Source organism: Gouania willdenowi, chromosome 8, assembly GCF_900634775.1.
Source record: "Gouania willdenowi chromosome 8, fGouWil2.1, whole genome shotgun sequence".
Classification (NCBI taxonomy): domain Eukaryota; kingdom Metazoa; phylum Chordata; class Actinopteri; order Blenniiformes; family Gobiesocidae; genus Gouania; species Gouania willdenowi.
The window spans coordinates 1,313,809-1,330,685 of NC_041051.1; the positions used below are offsets into that span (position 1 = coordinate 1,313,809).

General features: G+C 39.4%; 1 protein-coding gene across 7 annotated transcripts in view; it reads left to right on the forward strand.

Annotated features, from left to right (window-relative positions):
• The window catches only part of rnf216 (ring finger protein 216), a 46,078-nt gene extending 31,669 nt beyond the window's left edge, over positions 1-14,409 (forward strand). For all 7 annotated transcript variants that reach the window (XM_028454712.1, XM_028454714.1, XM_028454713.1 and 4 more), the window contains 4 exons: positions 6,904-7,001; positions 11,208-11,430; positions 11,511-11,580; positions 13,891-14,409. In XM_028454712.1, the coding sequence (XP_028310513.1) occupies positions 6,904-7,001; positions 11,208-11,430; positions 11,511-11,580; positions 13,891-14,252 (753 nt within the window). In that variant the 3' untranslated portion in view covers positions 14,253-14,409. The remainder of the gene's footprint in view (positions 1-6,903; positions 7,002-11,207; positions 11,431-11,510; positions 11,581-13,890) is intronic.
• The last annotated feature ends 2,468 nt before the right edge of the window (positions 14,410-16,877 follow it).

Below are 16,877 nucleotides of genomic sequence, written 5' to 3' on the forward strand. Positions count from 1 at the left end.
ATCATCAGTGAGTGAACTAGGTTCGTTTGGAAAAAGTTGCTTTAATTCTACAACAATAATTCTTCGGTTATTTTGTTTCAAAACCAGATATTTTCCGGTATAGATGTAGAATCAACTGTACTTTTTTTTTTTAAAAAAAAGACAAAACAAACAAAACGATATGTTACCATTGGTATTTTGATTATTTTAAACTTAAAAAAAAAAATCATAAATACATCGTTTTTTTTTTTTATTTGGCTTTTCCGTTTACCTGTTTCTGGTTTTAAAAGAATAAAACAAATAACGAAGGGTACAAGGGTATTTTTATATTTCCCAGGGTAAACGTGAAACCGTTATTATAAAAACGCACTCATTACGACTGTTATTACAATCTACTGGTATCAAAATTAACCCTTGCGACTAATTTCAATGGCATGACATAATAGGTACAATTTTAAAGCTTTCTATTTTAAAGAAAAATAGATGATTTGAGCTAATGTCGTTATTGTATTTTACATCGACAGATCATCTGAAGAAACTAATAGTAATAGTCTGCCGCGAGACCACTCTCGTCTGAACACTGCGAACGTTGAGGATTAATAATTTTATCAATAATTTAACATAAACAAAACTCTTTACCTACCATGTTCTGAGAAAGGCTGATCTGAGAAAAAAACACGTGTTCCACGACTATCTCGTCTAACAATAGAAGAAGAGTAGCTTCTTCTTCTTCTTTGGTTGTTGACGGCAGTGGGCACCCAAAATGTTGCATTACTGCTACCTTCAGGAGAAAAGCTGCTGTGCAGGAGCCCATATATGGGGGTTAGCTTCCAGAGCTGAGCGTGGAGAAGCTGGGCATGGAGATTCTGCAGCTGTACCCCTCTCAAAGGAACGCCACTGAGATAAACCTTTTCACTCACACAGAACTATACATGCATTCCCCTGTATTGTAATTGTGTTTGTGTTGGAGGAAAGTTGTCCAGATTTATGTTTATTGAATAGTCTGATAGGATACAATGGTACTGTTGTTTGTCCTGTAGTGGGAAAACTTTCTTTATCACAGCAGTTACATCACTTTATACAATGAAAATACATTTAAAAAGTAATAGTAATTAGAGCTGCTGTACAGCAATAGTTGGGGCCAGGCAATTCTGAGCAACAAGTAGAGTGTAGAAAGATGAAAAGGTAGCATTTTAATGTGAATTTTACATCAGTTGAGGCTTAAACTGACATTTTCTGACACAAGAGATATTGGCTGTGTTGTAAATGTCATACTAACATTAATGCACTACTCATACTAAGTCTCACATCAAAATCAGTATGTAGTGCGTTCACATTTAAATGGATAGATACAGAGACTGGGTAGGTTAGAAATACTGGATGTATACTATACGTGGACGCTTTTTAAGTATAGCTTGGGTGGGTTGCCGGGGTGTCTGGGTTCCTTCTGGATGTCCTCGCGGACCTTTTGCTGTATTTCTCTGCTGCTCTTTCTCCTTGCTCTCCCGTCTCCCATCCTGCCCTCCTCCCCCTCCTTTGCTCTTGTGCCTGCTGTCCTGTTTGGTTGGGCGTTGGGGGGCTCCTGTCGGCCCGGGGTTCTGGTGGGGGGCTGTGGCTTTCGCCTGGGGGGCGGGCGGGGCCGCGGTGGTTGGGTTAGCTTGGTAGTTCACCAATCCACACACATTAAAATTTAGTTTTAGTTTTCAGAAAGAAATGAATCCAACTTTAAATCTTATTTTAGTCCTAACAATTCATTGCAGTCTCATTCTAGTTTCTACCAACCGTATTTATCATTATTTAAGTAAAAATTGGCTAAATCTATGTATTTAAATTTAGTGTTCACCTCCCACACAGAGATTACCACTGATTGGATCATTTAAATTAGGTTCAGCCTTTTTACACGAACTTGAACCAAAAATAGCCATTGGTTGGATAATCAGTTCTGCTTATTCTTATTGTTTTATGGAAACATGCATTGGGATGACTTTGTTGTAATTTGCGCTATACAAATAAAATTAAATGAACATGCATTTCAGTCATTCGGCTTTTCTTTGCGTTTAGTCTCAGTCTAGTTTTAGTCGAGAGGGAAATGTTTACTAGACCTAATCAATAGACAGATTTAGGTGTGTGTGTGTGTGTGTTTTCCATCATGCACAGCTGGACATAGTTGTGTTACTGTAGTTCATTCTATGAACAGGGAGGGGCTTCATTATGCAACTGGCACAGATATTCACATCCACCCACTTTCTTCTACACCTCCTCATTGGTCAGCGACGTCGTCCCCACTCCTCCATCTGCTCTCCTATTGGCCGGTCCTCCGTTTGAAAAAGCGTACCATATTGAGTTTTGACCCAGATTCTCCTCCTCCACTTTAACCTCTCCCTCCTTTTGGGTCTCTTACACACACACACAGGTCCACCATGTTAATGTGTTCCACATGTGGTGATAGGTTTGCATAAGGTGTAATATGTAGGGCAGCAGAGGAAGAGTTCTGTCTGTGAATCATGATTGTTTCACAGGGTAAATGTCCAGTTCTTAGTATTACCACTTGTGTTATTTGGTCGTTTATGTTGGATTTGAATGCCGTTACATCAGAAATATTTATCTTAACCATCATCCACCCATAATAGCAGGGTTTGTGGAAAAATACAGATGGTGAAGCGCCAGATGAAGTGATTAGAATTGTGTTTCTATCGAAATCTCTCTGATGCTCCACATCAGGATGTGGGCTCATATTTAAAGAATGTGTGAATCAGATAAGCAGCGCTTAATTGCTTGCATACTCTCTGTAATGAAGTGTTGGTTGCCATGGTTACATTTTCTTTGAGTCGGAGTCAAAGTAATTTCTCTAATTTGGAAAAGTTCCTCTTTTCAGAAAGCGATGAAGTATATACATGTAAAAGGCTTTGTGCTGGAGGCTGATGCTGCTGCGTTTCTCGTGTGTCACACACAAGATGTTTCTCCCTGTGGTTTATCTCGTCGGGCTGCATACTGCAGGGGGCTTTGTGAGCACACAGAGCTGATAACACACACACATACGCACGCGCACACACACAAAATAAGGCCTGGATTCTCGAATGTTTAAAAAAAAAAAATTCTCCAATATAAGGCCGTGAACTGTTGTATAAGATTGATGATACATTGGTCTTTTTAATTCTGAATAAAAGTTAAATCCTCTTTAAACTGACTCTGTAAACATTTAATTCTGATTTAAGATTAAATCGGAATTAGGTGGCTGGTGTATTTCGATTTTTATTCCCAATTTAAAAAAAATCCCCTATCTTATAAACACTTAATTCCAATTTAAGTTAATTCTGGTCGTTCTGCGAATGCTTGGATAGTCGCAAAGACGCGCTGGCAACGACTTAATCCAAGGTGATCGCCTGGACTAGAGCCAAGACTATTTATTTAATAAAAGCCTTAAAATACATGGATATAATGAAAAGAGTGGATGGACAGAAGCATAAAAATGTGGCAATTCACACAAACTTACCCACATGGACATCAGCAAACGGAACAGGCTTCACCAGACGGGTGATACTAAAACCCAGAGACGGAATAAATGCGTCCCCGTACTGCATTCACAGGCTGGAATATCACCAAGTTTATCATTGTATCGGTTGTGAGAGCTACTATCTTTACCAGGGAACAAATGTTTAGGCAGTAAACTATCCAGAGGAGGAGATGCAAGTATCAGGATGTTCACAGAAAAAGAGGAAGTATGCCCCACAACATCTGAAACAAGCACAATATATTGAATAACCCCCCCACCCACACACACACACACACACACACACACACACACACACACACACACACACACACACACACACACACACACACACGCGCACACCTCAATCAGTCTCAGCTCATATGTTGTGTAAGGCTTGTGTCTCACGGCCTAGGGGTCGAGTAGTCCCATTTAGTTTGCTGAATGGCTTTGAACAAACCCATATTTCATCAGTTTTCAGATATTTGTTAGTGAAAGATTTGCACCTCTGGTTGATTAATAATGTGATTTTCTCTGGCTTTATGTGGAATGCTGAGTGACGTATGTAGACGAGTCAGGGTGACACACCTCTGCTGAATTGATTTTTGTGCTTTTTGTAGTAGCTGAACAAACCCAGTCACACCTCACTTCTGTGTTCCACCACCAGGAGGCGATCACACACTGCACTGAGTCACACATGCTACTGCTTCTTTGTGTAAAAACCAGACTAATGGTTATCTCTCCTTCCCCCGGTGTTCAAAGGCTCTGGACTAAACCATGACCTGCCTTGAGTGTGCAGATGTTTAGTGCACTTAAAACACACACACACGTCTTCACAGCACAAAGAGAGTATTTTCACACTAAGAGACGTTTCCCTCTACAGTCGTGGTGAAAGGTCTTAGCAAAAGTTGAAATGTGAATCACATTCTGCTGCATCAGCACACACACACGCACCACGCTGTGTGAATGTCAGATGAGCCGTTCAAATATTAATGCAGACAATCAGCCAAAGGTTAGCCATCTTTTAGAGTGTGTGAGGCGATGCTAATGCTAACTTCTCCACACGTGGACTTGGTGTTTCTAGGCAACGGAGCCACTTTCACTGCAGTCATTTTCACAGGGAGAGCCACACCTTAGAGAGGCTGTGCACAGCCAGCAGCAGCAGGAGGAAGAAATGAGGAAAATCTACCATTGTTACTCATTAAACCAACAATATGAGAGCAGTATTAACCAATGAGCTGAATCCATCCCTGAGGAGTTCTGAAAATGTCCAATGTGCTTTCCCCCATTAAACAACCTGACATAAAGCTCTGTTTACAACCAGGAGTTCTAATCAGAAATAAAATGGGTTCAAAGTGACCAAAAATGGTGGAAAAGGTGGTGAAATGAGATTTTAAAAAGACAGAAATTGATTTAAAGTTGCTAATTGCGTGGTGCAAAACAGGACAGAAAAAGTGGTTAAAAGTGTTCGAATTGTCAATATTGGCTTAAAAGTGGCAGAAATGGGGGGAGGGGGGTTGGGGTAATGTAATTAAAAAGTTGGGACAATTAGTTTAAACTGTTAAATAATGGCAATTCAAAATCATGAATGTGGTTAAATTGGCAAAAACAAGCTTGAAATGTGGTGAAAAGAGGTTTAAAGTGACAATACTGGGTCACCATATGTGACACTAGGTGGAGAAGTTGTGGAAAGGGTTTATAAGTGCTGAAAGTTTCTTAAAAGTGGAAAAAATGGACAGAATAGGCTTTGAAATTTGATACAGAAGTGGCAGAAATGGGAATATTGTTGCTAAAATACATTACAAATGAATGGATGAAAAATATTCTTAGTTTTGATCCCCTCCCATTGTTTCATGACCCCAAATGGGGTCCTGACCCCAAGGTTGAGAAGCCCTGATTTAGACCAAAGAAGCAGAAGAAATTAGCTATAAAAAAAATGGAATTAAAGCAGACATATGCATTTAAGTCCTTCCTTTTTAGATATTAATCATACAGTTGTGGTCTATATAAAGCGGAACTGCAATGCTTGGGTCTGAATTCCTCATTATTATAGCTCCACCCCTTTTCTACCCTTTTCTGATGTGCTTCTGAGAGCAACTCGTTTTGGTGCTGTCTCTTTAAATGCAAATGAGACACATCATACCCCGCCCCCTCTCCAGGTTCAACTCCACCCTGTTCGGCCATTTTTGTAGTTTGATAGAAGAGATACGATTATTTAGCGGCGCAGAAACTTTTTATTCACACGTTATTTACAAAATGTCAACAACGTTAGACTTGTCCATCCAGCCTTACATGTTCCAGCCAGAGTCTGACCCAGTGGAGCGAGATGAAAATGATGAACCTGCAGAACCCTAACAAGTGAGCTAACGCTAGCGCCGAGGTAACGCTAGCGCCAAGCTAACGTCACGAAATGCATTTTAATACAGTCTTTTCAAAGACAAAAACGTCAAAATGAAATGACTAATGAAAACTTTAGACTTAAATTAAATCACGTAGGCCATATCATCAAGGATCTAAAACGAGCACACAGCGCTAACATATGAAGACGGTGCAACTGCTAATGCTAACAAGACAATGACGGGGACGTCTTATCATCACTTTTTAGCGTTATTTACAGCTTACCGAAGTGCTCTGTTCATCGTCTCCAAAGATAGAAGGAATTGAACCCTCAATCAGACAAAGTCTTTCTGTAAATCCTTCTTTATACTGGTGGAGGTTGATGAAGCAGTCATCATTGAAGTGCTTCACACACACAAAAATGACCTTATCCACAGATGTGGTACATTTCTATAAAAAATAAAACTCAACCAGACACTTTGAAAAGGTGTAATGAAGCGTGTGGGTTACTACATCCAACAACCCAACATTTTGACTTATCCTCTCGTAACTTCTGCATCCTGGAGCTTGGACTACAAAATAAAAGCCAGAAATATAAATGGCGGATTGCTCGAAGTGTTGGGCCTGGAGTTGATGTCCTAATTTGGCAGTTCTGCTGCAAATACTGTGACGTTATTGTTCAAAAAATGTAATAGAGAATAAAAAAATTGAAACGGATTGAAAAATATGACCAAAACAGAATATAAAGATATCTATGGAGCACCTGAAGAGACTAATTTGATTTTTTCTGTACTTCTAAACACTCTAAATATACAACAAAATGCATTTAAGGGCTAAAAAAGTGGATTTAGCATGATGTGTCCCCTTTAAATGCAACAAAAAAGGTTTGAAGTCTGTCAGCTCTTACTTTTTGCTGCATTTAACAAAAATAATTTGTAAATGAAACAAAGGCGATGATGTTTCTATGTTCTATGATCGGCTTTTATGGTCATTCTGGTCTGTTGACAAACACAAAGTATTTAAAAGACATGAGTGAACACTGAGTCTACACACATGCTATCTATCTTTGTAAATGTAACTTCTATCTCTGTATATAGGAGAGCTGTCGGAAGTGTCACGTCCAGTGGAAGCTTCATGTGGGGAAGACCTGTGAGCAGATCCTGGAGAGGGACGAGATCCGCATGAGGGTGCTCATGTAAGGAGGAACTGTTTGATGTGCTGGCTCCTGTTGTGGATATATCCAAACTGTCGTCCATTTTAACACTTGAAACAATCATAGACGTCGTGGTCCCTTTAAGAGCCAAGTGCAAAATAACCCAGTTTAAAAATGACCTCAATTCAGTTTCAAGGTTTACATATTTCCACAATCCGTGTACTAGGGCTGCACGATTTTGGCAAAAAAAAAATCTAAAAGTAGTTTAAATGCATTTAAATTTAAATTTAAATGCATATGCATTTTATTTTTTTTCCAAATTCAGTTTTTTAGAAATATTAATCTATTTTTTTAGAAAATGTATTTTTGACTCGTGAGGAAACTAATACTGATAGATAAAAATATCCATAATTAAACAAAAATGTATGTCAAAAATAAAGTAAGATACAATTAAAAGGTAGATATAAGTTGTACTGTGAGGAAACAAAATAAATACTAATAAAAAGAAAACTGTAATTAAACAAAAATGTATGTAAAAAATAAAAATGTAATTTAATGAGTAAGACAATTAAAAGATATTTATAAGTTGTATTGACATGGATTATTCTGACTGCTCCTTTTTGATTATTCATGTCATAAATGTGTGAGAGCAGTATTAATATCGCCAAATTCCCCTTCAGGGATCAATGATTTATTGAATCTGATCAGATTTATTGATTAAGTTTTGATCAACTTAATTTAAATTAACGTAGTTTAAATGATCCTGATGACATCATTCCAGACCGTAATGATTAAACAAAAATAAATGGACAAAGTATCAGAGGTTATCAATAATCTACGATGTTTCAGACTTTACAATCACTGGTATTGATGGTCTCGTCCACAACAACAGAACAACTTTATCCAGATCTTCTGTAGCTCTGATGAGATGTTTAAACACTGAGCAGGTGAAACTGATTATAGCTGACTCATGTTTTCACGGAGCGCTGCAGCGCTACATGAGAAACGGATGGAGTTTCACAGACACGTTAAAGTGAAGCGGGCACTGGTCTGCTCTGATTTGGGAGTCGGTGATGATTTGCGTAGTTATTTGGCAGTTTAGACTGTTTGAAGTGGCCAGGACGGGAAGGGGGGGCGGGCGGGCTGGCGGTGCACCATAAGCTAAACATTTCCCCATAAAAAAAAAAAACCTCCTTTTCAACCCGATTCTATCCATTTCCGTGTTCAACGGTAGATTCTGTTTTTTTGTGGTTGATTTTGTTAAAGTGAATTTTATAGGACTCTCGTGTAGTTGTTAACACACTCACTGAGGTGTAACTGACTCACTGCAGGGCATACTAGCTTGTGTCCTGTAACCATCTCTGATTGGCCAGCAGCCCAGGAAGGCGGTTCTCTGCATTTCTGATTGGTGAACATATTTATCACTCAAATGATGGAGACTTAAGAAAAAACTTCATCGTCTGAGGTTACGTTATCGCAGTAGTGAAAACCTTAATATTGATGTGATTAAGGTTACTGTGTACCCTTCGTTCTTTGATTATTCCGTTTTAAAACCAAATCAAATTAACAGTGTGGTTATTTTTGTTTTACTGACTTGAAACCAAACCAGAAATACAGAAAAACCAGATAAGCAGCATTTTTCATTTTTAAAATAAAATCTTATGTTTGTGTGATATTTGGAAAATTACGGGTAAACTAGTTTCATGTTTTAATCTCACTCAGGGGACCCACAGACGGACTTTTACTGTGCTGTGTTTGTTAAAATGATCTTGTATCATGTTGTCCACCTCACCCTGACGGTAAAGAGGAGTAATTTGTGTTTTGATGACGTTTCATTAAATAATTATTGATGCTGGAAATCTGAATGTGTGAGTATCTGCTAACTTTACCCAACAGTGTTATGGTCCAAACAGTATCCAAATAAACAGGTGACTGACTATCAGTGTGAGGAACAATAGATGTTAGAACTTCTACCATTTGACACTTTTTCAAAAACAATTACAGCTTTTTTTGAGGTTAGTAAAAAATATTTATTTTGCACGTTATAATACCACTAGCCACTAACAGCAGCAGCCAACACACACAGAGCACCAGTAGATTCATTACACCACCTCTGGTTCCTTTAATCACATAACATGTGCATGTTTTACATAACATCCATTTTTTTTTTTTTTATTAAAGTATTAATAACGTTTCAATTCACTAGTTCATCAGTTGTGTGACCTTTGCATTGCTCTTTTTTTAGTGTGTGTGTCCCCTCTGTGTGGTGAGATTAAAACATGAAGCTCTCGTCCATAGTTTACCTGTAAATATAAAAATATCACACAGACTCAAGATTTAACTTTTGTTTTGATTTTTTTGTATTTCTGTTTTGGTTTGAAGTCAATAAAACAAAAATAACCACACTGTTAATTTGTTATTTTCATTTGGGTTTAAAACAGAAAAACCAAAGAATGAAGGGTACACTGATTCTCACTGGATACTTTCCTGTTTTGTTTCCGTTTTATTGTTTTTCCCAGTTTAGAATACTTTACGTCCTGAAATCATATCAAACATGTGAAGTAAGGTTAATAGTCAACTACTGTTCACTACTATCAATTTTACATTTTATTATGCTTCAGAGAATTTACATCAACTGGATGGTTACGCTGAAATCACACTGTTCATGGTTGCGTGGCAACGCAAAGGTTTCCGGTGGATTCTTCTTTGTTGGTGTTCTGTGGCGTCATCTTCCTGTTGCGGGACTGGGAATAGAAAGTAGGAATCTAAATTTAAAGATTTTACCAATTCTGGTAGAATCAGAAAGTTAGTCCTGGGATTAGGGCTGCAAATAATGACTATTTTAATAGTCGACTAGTCATCGATTATTGAAACAATTAATCGACTAATGGGTTGATAAATCCTACAGTTATTTGCTTTATGTTGCTACAATCTTTTAAATGTGGCTTGGGACAGGTAAGCTTGTTTTATTGTGTCAAGTACGATAAATAAAAACAATAAATAAATACAGCTATTCCCAACTTTAAAGTGTAAATATGTTCCTTACAAACACAAACTAAATTGAATCAACACTAGAATCTGCTTCAGCAATAACATTTTACACATTTAAAAAGCTACAATAGCTGCTGACTCAAAGAGCTATTCTTCATGGGCTGATATTTTATGGAATGTATTTGTTCACGTGGGTCACTATTAGTTTTATTGTATGCAATTCATTTATTTCCTTATTTATGATGAAATTCATTTCTTAAATAAAAAGCCCATGAAAAGCCAAAATAACTCCAATAGTGTTTTTACTCTTTAATATAAACTTTTTTAGTAAGTCATTAGAGTTGGCTTTGAGCCCAGTCTGTTGACGTGTTTGTGGGAACTTTAGCACCGCGGAGAATAAGTTGTTGACAAAAAAACTTTTGGGGCCATTCTTGGCTAAATTGAGGGCATATTGTCATACAGCTCTGAGCAAAGATATATTAAATTAAATTGGGCTTTTTTTGCCTTTATTGGTCATGTGTATGTTAGTACCTCTGCATTTTAACCCATCCCTGGGAGCAGTCGGCAGCCATTTTGTGGCACCTGGGGAGCAGTTCGGGGTTAGGGGACTTGCTCAACATTCCACAGTGATGGCCCAGGTGAGGTTTGAACCGGCAACCTTCTGATTACAAGCCCAGCGTCCTTAACCAGCATGAAAAAGATGGTGGTGACGTAACTGACAATTACGTTTGTAGGTGACTAATTCTGTTATGGATTTTTGTCAACATTGTCAACTAATGGTTGTACCCTTACCTGTGACCAACCCCTGCTTGATGTCCAACTTTAGTGATGTCCCAAATAATGCACGCCAGGCATTTACGTGTCATGTTGGGGACTAGTTTTTTTCTTTTTTGTGATCATGTAAAACTGGAGGCCCTGGCAGCGTCTGAGTGGCAGTGTTTGTGTCTCACTCAGAGGATGCTGGGTAAACAGATCAGTTTCCTAAACCAAACTCCAGGAAGCAGAACGCCTCACTGCTTCCTGTGTCCCAGCAGGCCCACAGGCCTCACTTCCTGTTATGAGCCAGTCTCACTTCCTGCTGTTGAAAAGGACAGGAAATCAGACCTGATGATTGTATCAGGACGACTGAAGGATTCACATGGAACCAGATAGAAATCCCAGATTTGGGCTCATGTTTGTCTAGTGTAAAAAACATCCTCCAGTGTTTGCTTTAATCACTCTGACTGAGAATGTTCACACGTGTTTGTGCTGCTGCAGAGAGGAGCGTATGACGGCGGCGCGGGTCAGGAAGTGTCTGAAGTGTGGGATGGGCCTGGTGAAGTCTGAGGGCTGTAACAGGATGTCGTGTCGCTGTGGCAGCTACATCTGCTACCTGTGCAGGGAGCCAATCACAGGCTACAACCACTTCTGCCAACACGCACGCTCACCTGGAGCTCCATGTAGACACTGTAGGAAGTGCTCACTGTGGACGGACCCCACGGTACACACTCACACACACGCACGGCCATGTCCAGATATGTGAAATGTTTAATCAGTGGTTTTGTGTTTGGCTTTCTGCAGCAAGACGACGAGCGAATCATCCAGGACATCCAGAAGGAAGGAGAGGCTGAGCTCGGAAAGAAATGTGCAGGTGAGGAGTTGATGTGGAGCTTTTCTCCACATGGTACAGCACTCTGATTGACAGGTCCACCTTTAAACAAATTGACAGCCAATCAGGAAGCAGCTGAAAACATCAAGCTAGGCTAAAACATCAAGCTAGGCTAAAACATCAAGCTAGGCTAAAACATTAAGCTTTGCTAAAACATCAAGCTAGGCTAAAACATCAAGCTAGGCTAAAACATCAAGCTAGGCTAAAACATTAAGCTTTGCTAAAACATCAAGCTAGGCTAAAACATCAAGCTAGGCTAAAACATCAAGCTAGGCTAAAACATTAAGCTTTGCTAAAACATCAAGCTAGGCTAAAACATTAAGCTAGGCTAAAACATCGAGCTAGGCTAAAACATCAAGCTAGGCTAAAACATCAAGCTAGGCTAAAACATTAAGCTTGGCTAAAACATTAAGCTAGGCTAAAACATCAAGCTAGGCTAAAACATCAAGCTGATAAATATTTTCCAGTATGATTGTTTTTGTTTAACAGAGGAACTGTTATTATAACAATTATTTGACAAATATATCTTCTTTTCAAGTAATTCATTGTTTATATCACTTAAGTACTGTACTCATGACTTGTTAAGACTTATAAATTAAAGATGAGGACTTTTGACTTGACTTGGACTTAAAGCTGCACTATGTAAGTTTTGTTTTTGGTGTCATTTGGTCAAAAATATATAATCATCTTTGAGCATATTGTAATCCAAAGTGTTCTGAGTGGACTGTGAATCTCTGCTCCTTCTCCGTAAATGTAACAGGAGCCAATCAGAGATCTTTCTACAAACACGTGTGCTCCATGGGCTGTTTTGGGCGTTTCTATTGGCTGCTCGACTGAAGCCAGGCGCGTTCACGTACCAGGTGTAGTGACAGACGTCTCCATCACATCGTTAGATTCACAGAAAATCAAGAGGAAAAAGGCAGACAGAGGTGGAGAAGTAACAGTTTAAAGTCACAAACATGTACAGGAGGAACGGACCTCTTTGTTTCATCCCCGTGACTGTTCAGGGTCTGCCACACATACACCCTGGTGTCAGAGAGAGGGAGTGAGAACAGACGGGATACATTGCGTTTAAACTTAAAAGAAGCTTATTTAGGGTGAATTCATTGATGAATGAGCAGCAGCTGAGATCACAACAGACTGTGTGTGAGCTATGTGGGGGGACGAGCTGACGACAGCAGCCGCTGCTCAGGGCAGTAACTCCAGAGTGATATGTTTCTTTATGTCAGAGTCTCTAAAACACCATAAAGTCCACACATTTGTCACTAGTGTTTTGAGAGCGTTCACAAAGACACCGGTAAGGGAGGATCAGTTTCGGTTTCAAAACAGCGGAGAGAGGATTCTACATGCTGCAGCTTTAAATGGCGTTGACTCGAGACTTCGGTGACATGACTTGAAAAGCAGTGACGTGTTCTCACCTCTCGGGGGGAGAGGACAATGATTAAAAACTTAGATTGTTCTGATCTGACTTTGATATCAGACCCAATATCAACAAAAAACCAGTATCAGATTATCAGCCTGCATCTAAAATATCACACTTAAACACTCAGATACATATTTGGTTTATATTGGATTTAATGAGGTTATTTTTCAAGGTGTTCTGATTTATTATTATTTTTATTCAATTGTAAAATATTATGTTTAAGTTTTAAATGTCTGTAATAGTAAATGGGTCAGTTTTTCTCACTATTGTTCTTTGTTTGAATAATATCACTTGATCAATCATTTCCTAACATTCCACACTACAGAATAAGTAATCAATATATAGATGAGTAGTGTTGATGTCGGCATCAGTATCAATCATAAATTATTGGTGTCGTACAGGAAGTAAAAAACATATCGGGACTTTCTTCTTATTAAGAACATGTTAGCTGTGATGCTAACACAGGTTTTCCTCATTGCGTCAGTTATTATTTGAATATGTGAAGATAAATCCGTCCTCCATGACGTTTCCCTCTAGTTTGTGTTAAAAATGCAGAACATAATAATAATTTATCTATTTTATTTTATTAATTTTTTTTTCTCTCTCTTTTTTTTTTTGGTCTTCACATGCAGTCGAAGGTCAAAATTACAAGAAGTGAAATCTTTTTAAGACAGCAATGCGTGAAAATATATATATCAAGTTTTTATAGCACTTTTTTGGGAATTTAAAGCTACTTTACGTAAGACAAACACAAGTAAAGAAAAGAAAGAAAAAACAAATAAAAATAAGAGAAAGGTGGGTTTTGATTAGTGTTTTCAAGTGTGTGTGCGTACGTGTCCTCCCTACATGACAATCTTTCTGTTCTTTAGATACTTCAGGTAAGCGGGTGGGCCCGCCCCCAGAGCCAATCACAGACGTGAAGCGCCCACGTGTCGGCCCGCCCCCAAACAACCTGGCCAATCCCAACCCTCCGCTGCCCCCCATCCCGGTGCAGGCCCCCCTCTACATGCCTCACGCTCGCTTCGCTCCCATCCAGGGCCAGATGTATCAGATGGCTCTACAACATGTGGACCCAGCTCCATACGTGCCCCCCCTCAACAACCCGTATCATCAGCATCACCATGGCAACAACCAACACGGCCGCAACAACCCACCATTCAACCCCCTCCACCATCGTAACATGGACTTCCTGGACATGCCGATGCACTACGGGCCTCCCCAGCGTTACTAAACACCATCTCTGGATCTGATCACCTTTTCTTTTTAATTGGGTAAATCTCGGGGTTGAAATAACAAACAGCTGAGGAACTCCTGACGTTCATTTCCAGCTTCTAAAGATATTTTTGAGTACGTACGAAATAAAGTGATTTAAAAACGTATTAACGTTACTTTTGTATCTTTTGTGTCTTTGGGGAGACCAGTTTTTGTAAATAAACTCTGCAATTTTTTTCTCTATTTAAGTCAATCTGCTTGTTTTGTCTCATGCACAGAAAAAAAAAGCGCTGACTCATGGAATCAGAGCCCTGAGGGCTTTGAAACAATGACAACAGAGAGAGGGTTTCCAACCAATGGTGACAGCGGCTTTGTGATGTTACAGAGAGTGACTAATCACTTTACCACACAGACTACAGACATACACACTAATGGTTTTAGTCACGGCACAATCAGACCGGCTGTGTTCTGGCACCTGCCAAACCCACAGGAATCAAATGATGTCGTTCTATCCAAAGAACAGGATTGGCTAAAGTTTTGGGCTGCTTGCCTTTACACACACACACACACACACACACACACGAACACAGACAGCAGTACGAGGTCAGCTCCAATTTGCCACCAGCAAAGGCTCCAGTGATGATCCTGGATAGAACCCACACAGGCAACTGGTGGCGTGCAGGCCATATGTGGCCCTCTGTATATTTGATCAGCCCCCAAAAACTAAGACACAAAGGGCCTGTACTCATTTCCTCTTATCATGCTAACTTCCAGGGTTTATTCGGTGAGTCCCACAGGTGTAACTATCGACGGTGCAGTTTACCGGGGCCATAAGGGACCAAAAAACAGAACTCTCCAGAAGTGCCAGATATGCCCCTGTTTCTGTGAATGGAAGAGCTCAGGGCACGTTTAGGTAATGCTTAGTGGCTGGTGCGGGAGGGAGAAATTACAATTTGGCCAATCACTTCGACACCTGTCAGTCATGAGTCACAATGACTATTCAACATGGGAAAAAAAGCAGTACGCAAAAGAAAAGGGAAAGAATTGAATAGGATAAAGCTAAAATGACCAAGTTAGACAAGTTCTTTACTTAAACCCAGGCAACAGTTACATACATTGCTGAGTTTTGAACTCAAAATAAGCCCTATTTGTGGATCGTTTAGCTCAGATGAGTTTTTTGCCGCTCCTTTCACCCTGGAAACTAGATCCATTCCACACACATCTACCATACACAAACATATGTAATTTCTACATATTACTTCGTGGCGGACTAATGTGAGCGCATAACCCTCAGCGCCTGCACCCTGTATGGACCTTCTCGGGACAAGTCACTGGAGTGGATTAAACCGGTTTCACTTGACCGTAAAAACACGCAGTTTGTTCATTCATTCATTCATAAATCCTCTATAGTGACACTGTCAGCATCAGCAGGAACATACTACAGTGAAACAACGTGCTCTCATCCCAGTGTGTGTGTGATAAATACCTGAATAGAAACACGTCTGTGCTGTAATAAAGTGAAACTGATCAGAACCCTAACTGTTCATCATCCCATGGATTATTATTATTATATAATCTCACACTTTACATATTAACAGTGTCAGCAGCTTCCTGCCTGTGTGCTTTTCTTCCTGATTTTTCTGCAGTAACAGTGTTGTTTTTAGTCTGAATTATGGATTTTAATTCTTCACATTTTTAAATATTTATTCCTCAATTGTGAGAAAGTTGCTCTAAACAGTTTCTCTGTGATTGTGATTGGTCTGACGCTGCAATCTCCCCATCACAGGAGCGTTTGCGTAGCCTGGTTAAAATCACCTGGGTTAAGTGAACGTATTTATATCCTGCTTCGTTGTACAGGGGCTCTCTGACAGACAGTGTTGGGTTAGATGAAGTCCGCTAATGAAATGACACTAAAAAAACCTACAAAATCACTCAAATAAAATACACAAAAGGACTCCACAAATGTCCAAAACAACAAAAAAAAATTGAAACTACGGTACGTACAAAATAAACAATTTGAGCCCAAAACAGACAAACCCTAAGTTCTGCGCTGTATTAACGCTGAGATTTGTTTTTATTCTAAATGGCAAGAATGTTGATAACGTGGCCCTCAGATCAGACAATCCCAATTTAGTGGCCCCCCCGCTGTGACAGGTCGAGAGGGATATAAACAAAATCAAACTCTGTGGATATTTCCAACCTAACAGCATTTATAATGTTATTCCAGAGATCATTAGTGTTTTAATAGTGTTTATATTATTAATATTACACATATTCAGACGAGAGGAGGTGTCTAGGGTTTTACGCTGATGTCACTTTCGGCCGATTCGAGCACTTTTAAAAATGGAGCAGCTCAGCAGCAGCAGCAGAAGCAAGGAAGTCCCCTCACCTCCACCCCTGGTGAATGAAAACACCGACTACCTGGGTCTGCAGCGGGTGAATTAGGACTATACCTGGGAGTGATGCACACATCCAGTCAGGGTAGGCAAGGTAGGCAGTGCCTACCCAAGGGTGAATTAATATTTTGATTATTTGTTTTAATTATAATATAAATATAAATTATTTATTTTTCCATTTCCAATCGCCTATAGTACCTATAAGTTTGAAAGTGTCAGCATTTTGTTTCATAGCTCAAATTACTGAA